At 33.0% G+C, this 12,478-nt stretch overlaps 1 protein-coding gene across 2 annotated transcripts in view; it reads left to right on the forward strand.

Moving 5' to 3' along the window:
- The window catches only part of SLC36A4 (solute carrier family 36 (proton/amino acid symporter), member 4), a 35,521-nt gene that overhangs the window by 9,700 nt on the left and 13,343 nt on the right, over nucleotides 1-12,478 (forward strand). The window contains exons 4-7 of one of the 2 annotated variants that reach the window (XM_008590885.1): nucleotides 2,149-2,376; nucleotides 4,374-4,472; nucleotides 7,409-7,578; nucleotides 10,830-10,999. In XM_008590885.1, coding sequence (XP_008589107.1) covers nucleotides 2,149-2,376; nucleotides 4,374-4,472; nucleotides 7,409-7,578; nucleotides 10,830-10,999 — 667 coding nt within the window. The remainder of the gene's footprint in view (nucleotides 1-2,148; nucleotides 2,377-4,373; nucleotides 4,473-7,408; nucleotides 7,579-10,829; nucleotides 11,000-12,478) is intronic. The other variant, XM_008590886.1, reaches the window with a different exon arrangement.

Here is a 12,478-nt window from a genome sequence, read left to right on the forward strand (position 1 = left end):
GAACATAATCTGCCTTTGGAATTTTAACCATTAAATTACCGAATCATTGAAAAACTAATAAGTAGTGGATTGTAGTAAATTTGAGCTCTAAATGGAAAAGACTGAATTTAGTAATTTTATTTTATAATATTTATTTCAGTGTTTTACATTTTGGTAAACATGTGAGATCATAGGAAGTCCTATTAGATAGCCAATCTCTGTCTCTAGAGGGCACCAAAGGACTCAAATGTTTACCTGAATCTTGCTCTAGGTATGTATTTACATTTTTATTTTATTTTATTTTTTAATCCTGAAAATTTTTATAGCCATCGTTCTGCCAAAGAATGCTAAAGTGTTATAAGAGATTTGTGATAGAATTAATTTTAAATTCCCAAGTACCTAATAATTCAAAGTGCCCTTTTAAAAATTGGTTATATAACTTCTATTCTCTTGCCAGGTATCCTTGTTAAAGCTTAACTTTGATCATTATCTAATCTAATTATCAGAAGTACTGCTTTGATAAGAAGTACTTGGTTCTAAATAATTTGGTTACTGAGAAAATTGAGTCAACAGTGGAACATGTTCTTAAAAGCCACGTAAAGTGAATTACCAATTTTGCTTTTATTTCAGATTATAGGAAATAAAATATAAAGTTGCCCAATTGTAAGATAAATGTGAGCTATGCATTTCTTAAATGGTGCATGGTGTAACTTGAGTGTTTCTTAATCCAGTATATAACTTAAAAATCTAGTAGATATATTTCCTGCAGTCTAAGATGGTGTGTAAATTTGTAGTGACACTGAACGTTGCTTACCGTAGATTATAAGTATAAAATTAAAGTAAAGAAGCACTTAAATTATTAATCAAATTAGAATTTTGTTTTAAACTTCTGATTTGTTGGCCTCTTAGTACTAAATTTAGAGAGAGATGTCAGGGTAGAGGCCACTTGGCAGGGCCACCCTTTATTGGCTACAGTATTTTGGTCAGGTTAGTATGTCACTGTTACAACCTGGATTCAGGAGTCTAAGGCCTGGTTTTGAATTCTAGAGCCACCACTTTACTGGCGTTAATATGTGAGTTTTTTTTTTTTTTCTGTCCTTTCTAAGCCTCACTTTCCTCAACTATAAATTGATATTAATACTACCCCCAACTTCATAGAGTCATTTTGATGATTAAATGAGATGTTTATAAAACATGTGCTTCAGTACCTGACACACAGAAAGTACTCAAAAACTACTAGCTATTATTATTACAGGGTCTGTTTCTTAAAAATAAATGTATGCAGAGACTTTATAATATCGGTGTGTTCAAAGGAGGGTACAGTGTTCGGGGGCAAATAGGTTTCACTGGTATTCAAATTATACCTCTGCTGTAAGATTTTAAGATTGTTTCTAAAGTCCTCTACAATTTCATTTCTATTTTAGTAGATTGGATTATGTGATTAATTGAATCAGAGACAGCTTTTAATATATGGAGCCAATAAATCATTGTATTTCTTTTGAAATCTGAAAACTGGGTTATAGAAGTGGCTGAATAAGTTTTAAGGTAAAGTTTGTAGAAATTTTTTGCTCTAGCAAAAATTTAATTACTGTCTAGCATGTGACCATGCATGAATGTAATGGATCCTTAATAAATATTTATTGATAGTGATGATAATATACAAACGATTGCTTTATAAAAATTCTAAAGTTAGGCTATGGTTTTTAAATTTTACTTTGAATACTGTATATTTCTAAGAGGTACTTAGAGCTTGTTTCTTTTTCTGAAGAAAATCAGCCACAGGAGAATATCCAATAGCCATTCTAGACAAGTATTTTTCCAATTTTGATGACGACAAAAGCAGATCTTTGTGTCTTTGGGGTCATGAGCCTGATAATCACAAAGCTTCAAAGTAAATTAGTAAATCCATCCTCATAATTTTCTAATGAACTTTATTTTCACAGTACAATAAAAGAAAGTATCTTGCAAAGTGTCATTATCTTTATATTTGATATATATGTTTCTAGGAAGCCAGAATATCTTGAAAAAATGTAAATACGTTATTATAAAGTATATCATAGGAATTTTTCATAGAGTATATAGATTATAATTTTCTTTGTATATTCTTTTAAGATTCTAAGTTGATGGAAGTTTTCCCCTCTTTCTTATTCTTCTGGTAATCCTATATAGGTTCATGAAGGATTCCTGGACAGTAATGTATTTGTTTCAAACAGTACCAATTCATCAAATCCATGTGACAGAAGAAGTGTTGACCTAAGGATATACATGCTTTGCTTTCTCCCATTTATAATTCTTTTGGTCTTCATTCGTGAGCTAAAGAATCTGTTTGTACTTTCATTCCTTGCCAACGTTTCCATGGCTGTCAGTCTTGTAATAATTTACCAATATGTTGTTAGGGTAAGTATAACATGTTTTTAGTTAAGTGTCACATATTTCTTATATAAGAAAAATTTTTGTTTACTTTTGAGGTAAAACTAATGATATATAAACATCCCCTAATTCATATATGGCACACTGTAGACAATCAGTGAATGGTTTTCTTTTGAGGGATACAGTTTAATTAGAAAAGTATATGACATAGAGATTGAAAGACCAGGCCTTGTGCTCATATCTCGTTCTGAATCTTGGTAAATATGCTTCTGGGACTTTGTGACAGTACTTCAGAAGACAGTTAATACCTACCCTGTGAGAATTACTGTGAGATTTAGGATTGTGCTGTTAGTACAATGCCTAATATGAAACAAAGAACTCAGTAAATATATTGTTTATTTCTTTAAAGTTTGAACCGATCACAAGAGATGGGTATATAGACTGTAATCTTCTTTCACCTAGGAACCTTTATTTGCTGCCGCCACTTCAGTCCATTGCCACTGCATTAGTCTGTAACCCCTTTATCTGAAGCACATCCTATAACCTCAATTGATTACATTATCCATAGTTTGGAGATTCTTAACCTAATTCCTTAATAAGAATCTGTTGATGGGCTTCAGGAGATCTACAAATCCCTTAAAATTGTTCATAAGATTTATTGTTTCTGTGTGCATATATGTGTTTTTCCGCTGAGCAGGTGTATAGCTTTCATTTCTCAAAGGGGCCAGGGACCCCCAAAAGTTTGAGAATCCCTTTTCTGTTCTCTCCTGATGTATTCCACCTTATGTATTACTTCCAAGGCAATTATTGTAAAATATCCATTAGTAATTCATTACAAACTCTCATGATGGGTCTGTGTTTCATGTTTTCCTCTCTCTGAATTCTAAGACCTGTAGCGTCTCTCATAGCACATAAGAGTGGAAGGGGATAGCCAGGAAGATCACATAAGGCTTTATGGAGTTCATGACCCCTTAGCTGAACATTGAAGAGTTAGTAGAGTAGAAAAGGAGGTTCCCTGGGTAGAGGGAACAGCATCAGCTAATACATGAAGTGAAATAGCATCCTGCTTACTTTGAATAACAGTTTAGTATTAGTGGAAGATTCAAACTTTTTAATACCCTTTTCATTCTGAATCTAACTTATGCTTTTAGTCACGTATCATCATTATATCATACAATTCTATCTATGCTTCAGATGTTCTAGATCTCTCTATTTCACAAATTATCCATGGGCTTCCATACTTCAGTTGCTTTGTCCATCCTCTTCTTTTAAAAAATTCTGCTTCCAATCAGGTAAGGCAGAGAATGCGGGATGGCGAGGAGAGTAGGAGCCAGACTTGGGGTATATGGAAGAAGTGGCCGTTGCGGAGCCAGAGATCTTGAACAAGATGTGCAGTGTGTGATATTGTCCAGTTAGTGAGAATAGGAACAAGGCTAAGAGGCAGGACCAAATAATCAAAGCCAAAAAGTCTGGGCCCCTATATACAAATAAGTGTAATGACAACCATCAGGGCAGAGTAAACACTGAAACCAGAAGGAGACTGCCTTAGGGAGCAGCAGAGTTTTGAGGTAGAAAGCCAAAGTCAGGAACCAGGTATCTTAGAGAACCGAAAGAGTAATGGAAATAGAGTGGAGAATGAATTTCTGTTAGGCACCAGCAGTGGTAGTTGATGACTGACTGTATGTCTCTCAGCTCAGACCCTGAGTATGCTTATATATTCCCTGTTGTGACAGGAGCCATACCCAGTGTGCACAGCCTGGGACTTGCAGGTGGAAACAGGTAATCAGGAATATTTCCCTCAGGAATGTGTGGGCATGAGGGAAACAATCGCTTTGGCAGTGCAATCCTAACAGTTTGGCTACGTTTAACATAGGATGCTTAGTGTTTATTGAAAGAATTATTCACTTTTATAACCCACATTTGCTGCTGTGAAACTCAGAAGTATGTAATTTTGCTCTTTCATTTGATATTCTTTCAAATAAGTGAAGATGTAATCTGTCTTATTTTTTTCTTTCTTTCTCTAGAATATGCCAGATCCCCACAACCTTCCAGTAGTTGCTGGTTGGAAGAAATACCCACTTTTTTTTGGTACTGCTGTATTTGCTTTTGAAGGCATAGGAGTGGTAAGAATTAAGTCTTTATTTTTATTTTTTAAACTTGTAAGTCAACACATAGATTTATATAGTGAAGCTATATTTTAAAATGCATGTTTTTCTTTTTTGTTTCAGTTTTCTTTATTCCTGGAACACAATTTCTTTATTTTTTGTTTCAGTTTTCTTTATTCCTGGAACACAAAGTTTGGTATGAAAGACTTGAATTATAGTTTAGTTCTTTCACTAACCAAGAGTTTAATCTTAGAATATCACGTAGGCTGTCTAATTCTCTTATTTTTTCTCTGTAAAATGAGGAAATTAGACTATATCATTTTTGATATTTTATTGTAGAAAATTTCAAATCAGTACAAAATTTAGAGAGTAGTATAATGTAAGCTTCACTCAGCTTCAAAAATAATAGCTCATGGCCAGTTTTGTTTTATCTATATACCGCATATTCAAGCATATCCCAAACATCATATTTTATAGACTAGATTATTTGAAGGGCATTGAAACAGTTACAAAATTAGTGTTATATAGAAAGAGTCAAATATAAATTCTCCCTTTAGATTTGTGCATGTCTTGTTTGTTTTGAGAAACGATGTTATCGTAAAACTAATACCAAGAGATGCAAGCATCCTGAGGATTCTAAGATCTTAAATATTTCCATTCAGGATATTTCCAGTTTATTTAAAGCCTAAATTTGTAGATTTGGGGAAAGTAGAATATTACTGTCTACTCTTTTCTATAACTTGTGTTTCATAGTGTGATGATTTGGTAGGGGAGCAAAACCGCTTGTAAACGTGTATTTATATGATCCAAGACAAAATAAATCTAAAAGACAATTTTATGTCATTTTGCTTGGGTTTTTGCTCTCTCTGAATTCTCTCTTAGAGAATTCTAGTAAATTCTTATAAACTCACAACTCCATTTATCACTGTTGCAAACAAACCTGCAGATATTCATTTCTGTTTTTAACTAGTGAGCTCTTGTTAGTTATTGGACATTTTCAGTTAAGTGTTGTTTCTCTGACATCTCAACTTCAACATCTCTGTGACATATACTTCCACATCCAAAACCAGCTTCATTTTCTCATTTCTTTTTCTTTTAGTTTTACTTTTTGTTGCTTCAGCTTGAGACATTGGATTAATTCTTTTTATTCTGTTGTTGGTTCCCTGTTCCAGTCAGTAAATAAGACACGTTGATTCTTCTTTCATATTTCTCAAATCTGTTTCATAAAGGAGATTATATGTAAAACAGCTATAATGGTGTGTGACACAGAGGAAGCCTCAGGAAACATTAGTTTCCTTCCTGCTCTACTTTTCTATCTGCACTAGGACCATTTTTGACCACAGCCCCATACTTCAGGTTGGCATTATCTCCAGAGCATTCAAATTGCTCTCTGTTCTCTTTTCTACAATTAACAGTTAATATTTGCATAAGGGGCTGACTTACTCACATAAAATGTGGGGGTATTCGAGTTATCCTTCCATGGGGTTATTGTGAGAACTGCCTGCCTGCTGCACACAAAGTTTTTAGAATAATACCTTGCACATTGTAAGCACTCAGCAAATACTTGCTGTTATTATTACTTAGTGTCTTTCACTGTATGGTCAAATCGCATGGTCAAAAACATCTGAGGATTTTCCTAGCTCTGTCTCCTGAGAGACCTGCAAGCAGTGAGACCACAGTAAAAAGAAGCCTACCCAACTCCCAGATCTTGATTTTTAAATACCATTCTCCAGCAAAAGAACCAAAGTTCTTTGGAAAAATTGCTGATTGTAGGGCCGAAGCAAGGAAATTTGAGGTGAGTCTGGAGCATCTTGAAATGCCAGAAAGTAAGGAAGTGCTTAAAAAAAAGAATGGAGGCATGTCAAAGGTTCACAGATGCCAACCTGATAGAATTCATAATGGCCAAAGTTGGAACAGCATGAGTAATAAAATAAATAACAGAGTATTGTGTTATAACTCAATGTATAAAACAAATGTACATGAATTCATGTTAATATAAATAAATGATAAATACATTATAGAGAATTCCAAATAATTTGTGTAGATACTACTCCCTTTAGGAGATGTAGCGAATCCCCCCAGTCCTCAGAGTATGGGCTGGATTTAGAGACTCATTCAATAAACAGAGTATGATGAGGGGGTAAAAAAGTAACTTTACAGCAGAGAAAGCTGGCAAATACTACCTTAACCAAGTGACCAAAATTAACTTCAGCAGTGGTAAATCAGGTTAATAACATGTGTGGTGAGAAGGGCACTTCACCTCTGTGGTATCCTTCTCTAAAACCTATACTCCCAGTCTAGTCATGAGGAAAACATCAGATAAACCTAAAAGAGGGACATTATGCAGACTACTTAAACAGAACTCTTCAAAACTGTCAAGATAATGAACTGTAGGAGGAAAGACTGAGAAACTATCCCAGACCAGAGGAGACTAAGCCATGGTGACAAATGCTATGTGGTATCCGGGATAGGACCCTGGAACAGAAAAAGGACATTAATGGAAAAACCAATGAAACCCAAATGAGTTTGGAGTTTAGTCAATGGTAATGTACCAGTGTTGGTTCTTGGTTGTAACAAATGTACCGTGGTCATGTGAAATGTTGACAGTAGGGGAAAGTTGGTCAGGGGCATATGGGAGCGCTGTCTGTTATCACTGCAACTTTTCTGTAAATCTAAAGTTATTCCAAAATAAAATGTTTTTTTTTTTTTTTTTAATGACAGGTTTGCTTGCCAGGAGTTGATTTTAAATCTTTTTTATTTTAAGAATTTAAAAATGTGTAGTGTGAAAAATATATAGCACATAGAAACATACTTCAACAATCATATGTGCTGTTTTAAAGGAAAAAATTTGCATATAGACTATAAAAAGACCAATATGTATAAGAGAGGCAATGTTGTTTTTGAATTGCATATATCATGTTCCCTTTAAAAAAAGAATTGTATTCTTTTCTTAGGTCCTTCCACTGGAAAACCAAATGAAAGAATCAAAACGCTTTCCCCAAGCATTGAATATTGGCATGGGAATTGTTACAACCTTGTATGTAACATTAGCTACTTTAGGATATATGTGTTTCCGTGATGAAATCAAAGGCAGCATAACTTTAAATCTTCCCCAAGATGTATGGTAGGTGAATATGAGTTTGTTAATCCTAGTTTATGTATTTTATAGATATACTTTACCAATATTTGATGATAGAGGTGTGTTCATAAATTTATGGTTTAAACATTTAAAATTTTTATTGTGATTTCTTTATTTGTATAATCTAGAATTTTTTCATAATCCTCAGAGGAGACCACCTATAAATTTACAGTTCCTTGTTAGATTTTTTTTTTTTAAAAGACTACAAATTGTAGGTTGTTCCAATTTGAATCAGGTATAAGAGTAAAACATGGATTCTTTTAATATGGATTCACTTTAATTTTAAAAAATGCTCAATCAACCCGTATATCATGAAGGGTAGAAGAGGGAAAGTGAGTTGTCAGGTCATATCTGTATTCAACCTTGAGAGAAAGAGAATCAGTCAACAACTTCCTTCCCAAGTTGGCTTTTTAAAAATGTTAAGATATTCATATCTGAATATTTTGGCCAAGTATTGATTTGTTAGCTGGTGGGGAAAAGAGTAAAAGCATTGCAAATTTTGAAATCTTGTGTTTTCAAAGCTCAAGTTTTCACTGGAACAATGAGTTATTTTCCACCGATAATCTGATTTCATATATTGCAAAATAATTATTAAAAAATACATTTCTGCCCTTTACTAAGATATTAAATTTCTTTGCCACCAGTGTAATAAGTTTTGTTTTTAAGCATGAATCATTCTGTTCTTTGAAGTATTATTACTATTTGTCATATTGAATGGATGTAGTTTCTAAGAATTACCTGTCATACCCATTTCTGATCATTAATATTAATTTAATTAATATTTGATAAGTATCAATCATCTACTAAATGCATGGGAGGGATATCCAGGGAAGAATAAATGTAGTCTCTAACTCTCAGGAGCTTTGGCAGTGAAGAGTTTTAAAAGGCTTTTTAATGTGCACTAAACATTCTTTAAATGTTTAGTTTAAACTAACATCTATGTTCTTATATATGCTCAAACACATTCCCATGACTTGAAGAAAGTTTTTTTATTCTTTAGAGAAGGAAAATTTTCTGGGTAAAGTTTTCCTTTCAACTCTCTTAATTTCTAAAACTTTAGTTCATAATGGACGCTTACCACAGATGCTTATTTAAAACCAAAATGAGAACAAAGGTTGATAATGTCCACAGAAAAGTTAAGTAGAGAAAAATAGTTTAGAGTGGTTGAAAAAATAGCTGCCAAATATAGGAATGTGGGGTTTTGAAATGGAAGAGAAGTAAAAGTGAAACAGTTGATTTTAAACTGAAGCACTTTTTTAGACACCCTCTTATTTCTCTATTACTTTTCTTTGGTTGATGATGAGTGGGCACACCAACTTCTAAAAGATCCAAACCATTTTATTTACCGTTTTTATTCTGTGTAACACCAAATAGTAATTGCATATAATTACTATTATTGAATGGTATTAATAATAACCAGATTCTTAAATAACTTCAGTTTTATATCAAAAATTAATTGTGCTTATATGCAAAATGAAGTATTTTTATTTTTAAATATATTGTAACCATATTTTAAAAACATGAAAGTTAAAATATAATTAGAAAAAAAGGAATGTTCTTCTTTTAAACTAATAATAAACAGATTGTTAATTCTTCACAATTATATGTCAGAGTATACAAAACAGGAATCTTTTGGTTATTTTTGCATATTTTTAGTAACTTGATCATTTATGTTTAAAATTTAAGCCTCAAGCTGAGAAATACATCCTTAGTTAATTTTAAAATCAAAGTTTTATTGTTTCTAGCCCTAAGGAGTTTCTTCTTTTCTAATTTTGTTTGTAGTATTTTCAAGTTTCTTTTCATTCAGCTTTTTAATTTCTTCTTACTCACTTCTATGATGAATATGTTATAGCAGGAGATTTATTAAATTCCTTCTTGCTTGGCCATAGTTTAGAGAACTGTTTCTTATCCTTGCTACTTTAGCTCTTAAGACCTAAGAAATCAGCTTAAGCCTAATTAGTGCTGAGGTTTTTCTTTACCAGAAGTAGAATACTTTATATCCTTTTGAAATTATTGAATTTTTCCCTAAAAATAAAACACTCTTCCCCATGCACAGGACTATTAGGTGGGAAAGTAAAATTCTTCAGTGGTAAGATTGTTATCGATGATGTTTCTGTTGAAAAAGAACATATGTGTTAATTACTGGCCCGAAGCTGCATGCAGCACATTCGATCCAGTCTCCTCTCCAGTTTGTTTCTTAAATACAAGAGTGATTGGGTTTTTCTTTTGATTGTTGTAAAATATTAAAATATTTTTTAAAAATACAACACATTAATTTTACTATCTGTAATCCAATGTTCCTCTGTCCTAGGGTTCTACGTTTTCTCTTCATGTCATTATCAACATTTAAAAGTCTTCTTTTGCAAGACAAAGGAAATTTATCAAAGTCTTTATCAAGACGTGTATTCTGAGTTTTGAAAGGATTCTATCTACAATATAGAAATGTAAAAATATTTATAGAACTGTTTGAACATTGCTGTGCTGTTTTGAAGCACTGGGCATCAAAGAGATAAGTTTACTCGGATAACACCACCACTGCCACACAATGCAACAATTTTATTTCCCTTATTAATATGACTTTAACATAGGAAGTACATATAATTTAGAGAACTTTGCAAGTTGAAACCATTTAGATGCCTTCCTTTTGAACTTGAGATTGATGACATATCTGAAAGTGACATACCTACTAAGATTTTCAAGCATGAGGAACTATAATTCAGAATTTATTATGAAGTTTTTCTTCTGTATATAGATCACTTGAGGGTATCACTAAAGATTTCAAAGACATATGGTATGCTCAATTTTTTAAAAGAGAGTTGAGGAAACATTATTTATTATGAAGTTTTTCTTCTGTATATAGATCACTTGAGGGTATGACTAAAGATTTCAAAGACATATGGTATGCTCAATTTTTTAAAAGAGAGTTGAGGAAACATTAGTTTTTCATGGGGCTGAAGTTTCGGAACATTAACCTTCAGAATTTTGGCTTAGCCCTAGAGGAATTTTTTCTAACAATATGACCCAGACCTTTGCATGCCATATTCAAGGCTTCTAGGCTTGTCAGAATGAGTTGTCCATATTATCTAGACAACAATAAGTGAAGATCAGTTGGCTTTAGTTAATAAAATTCTGGCTTGAATTTGTGTTTTGGATTTCTTGTTTATCTTAACATTAAAAATAAAAGGAGGAAAGCTAGATTCATATTAAAAAATAACTACATTTTGAATTTTTTCCAGGTTATATCAATCAGTGAAAATTCTGTATTCCTTTGGCATTTTTGTGACATATTCAATTCAGTTCTATGTTCCAGCAGAGATCATGATCCCTGGGATCACATCAAAATTTCATGCTAAATGGAAGCAAATCTGTGATTTTGGGATAAGGTCCTTCTTGGTTAGTATTACTTGTAAGTATCACAATATATTTATATCATAATAATTCTTTTATTGTTGTATTTCTTAAAATGAAAGCTTACTTAAATTATATTTTTCATTATTTTAAGATCAATGTTACTCACCTAGCTTGGATACTTTTGGTGTTAAAATTCTGTTTTTCTACTACTATGTTAGAAAAATATGAACCAGATCCTATCACACTAAGAAGAACTAACCAAATTATTTTGAAAATGACATTAGTGATGATTAAAATCAGATACATGATGGGCCCCTCACATTGTTGGTACATATTTTCCTTTAGTTCTAGTTTTCCTCGGGTTTCTTTTTTCAGAACTTTTGTATGTTTAACAGTTTAATTTTCCATGACTACCTATAAGAGAGGGGGTTATTTTATTTGTCTTGGTCTGTAATAATTTCACTGGCTTATTTTCTTACTATTTGAAGGAGTGCGTATAATCTCTTATTGAGGTTTCACAGTATAGAATGCCTCTGCAAGGTAGCATTAATAATAGAGACTTACGGAGAGTGAGCTTGAGTTTGGTAAAAGGAAAGAGTGTGAGTTTTGGAGTCTCATAAATCTGGGGATTCAAAGTCAAGCCTACCATTTACTAGCTGGTGTCTTTAGGCAAGTATATACCATCATCAAGTCTCTCTTTCCTCAACTATGAAATGAGATAAGACTTTTTATGGCATTTTTATGGCATTTAAAAATAATATCACCAAGGCAGCTGGAAGTTATTATGATTGTTATTGTAACCATTATTATAGCCACAAATGTAAGGATGACTGCAACACCTGACTAAACTAGGATTGCCTAGAATGATACCAGGGACCAGATTACTTTGGAAATTCTGTGTGTAGGATATTATTAACCATGTTGTCCCATTCAAGGTTAAAGAATGGTAGAGCTAGAAATTCTGGACTACTCCATAAATTGCATTGAGCAGCCTGGGGTGGAGCTTGTGCCTAGATTTAAAGAATTGGGTTTATTACTTTTTTTTTTTTTTCGGAAAGAGAAAAGGAAAGCTGGAAAGAGTAAATAAAACTTATTTTTCTAATTATCATTTAAATGAATTATATCAACTAATAAAAGAAATCATATTGAGAAATGATGTCAGTAAGCCCATACTCTGTCTGACTACTAATGAAACATTCAGTAGGAAAAAGTTATATTAAAACACTTTGGAATATTTTTTACACATGGCTTTTATTGACATTTTGATAATTGGACTAAATAAAAAGACTAATTTCAGTAAAAGTTCTTTTTATTAATAGATGTAGCACAATTCTGTTCTGAAAGTATACCCCCTTTTAAAATCAGTTACTGAATATCAGTTAAAGGAGTTTGAAGGCAATGTTAAAGGGAGGTTGGGGGGCTGGCCCGGTGGCGCACTGCGCTAGTGCGCCACTTGGGAAGCACGGCAGCGCTCCCGCCGAGGGTTCGGATCCCACATACAGACCGGTTCCCGCTCACTGGCTGAGCGAGGCGC

The sequence above is a fragment of the Galeopterus variegatus genome, unplaced genomic scaffold (genome assembly GCF_000696425.1).
Source record: "Galeopterus variegatus unplaced genomic scaffold, G_variegatus-3.0.2 Scaffold6426, whole genome shotgun sequence".
NCBI lineage: Eukaryota > Metazoa > Chordata > Mammalia > Dermoptera > Cynocephalidae > Galeopterus > Galeopterus variegatus.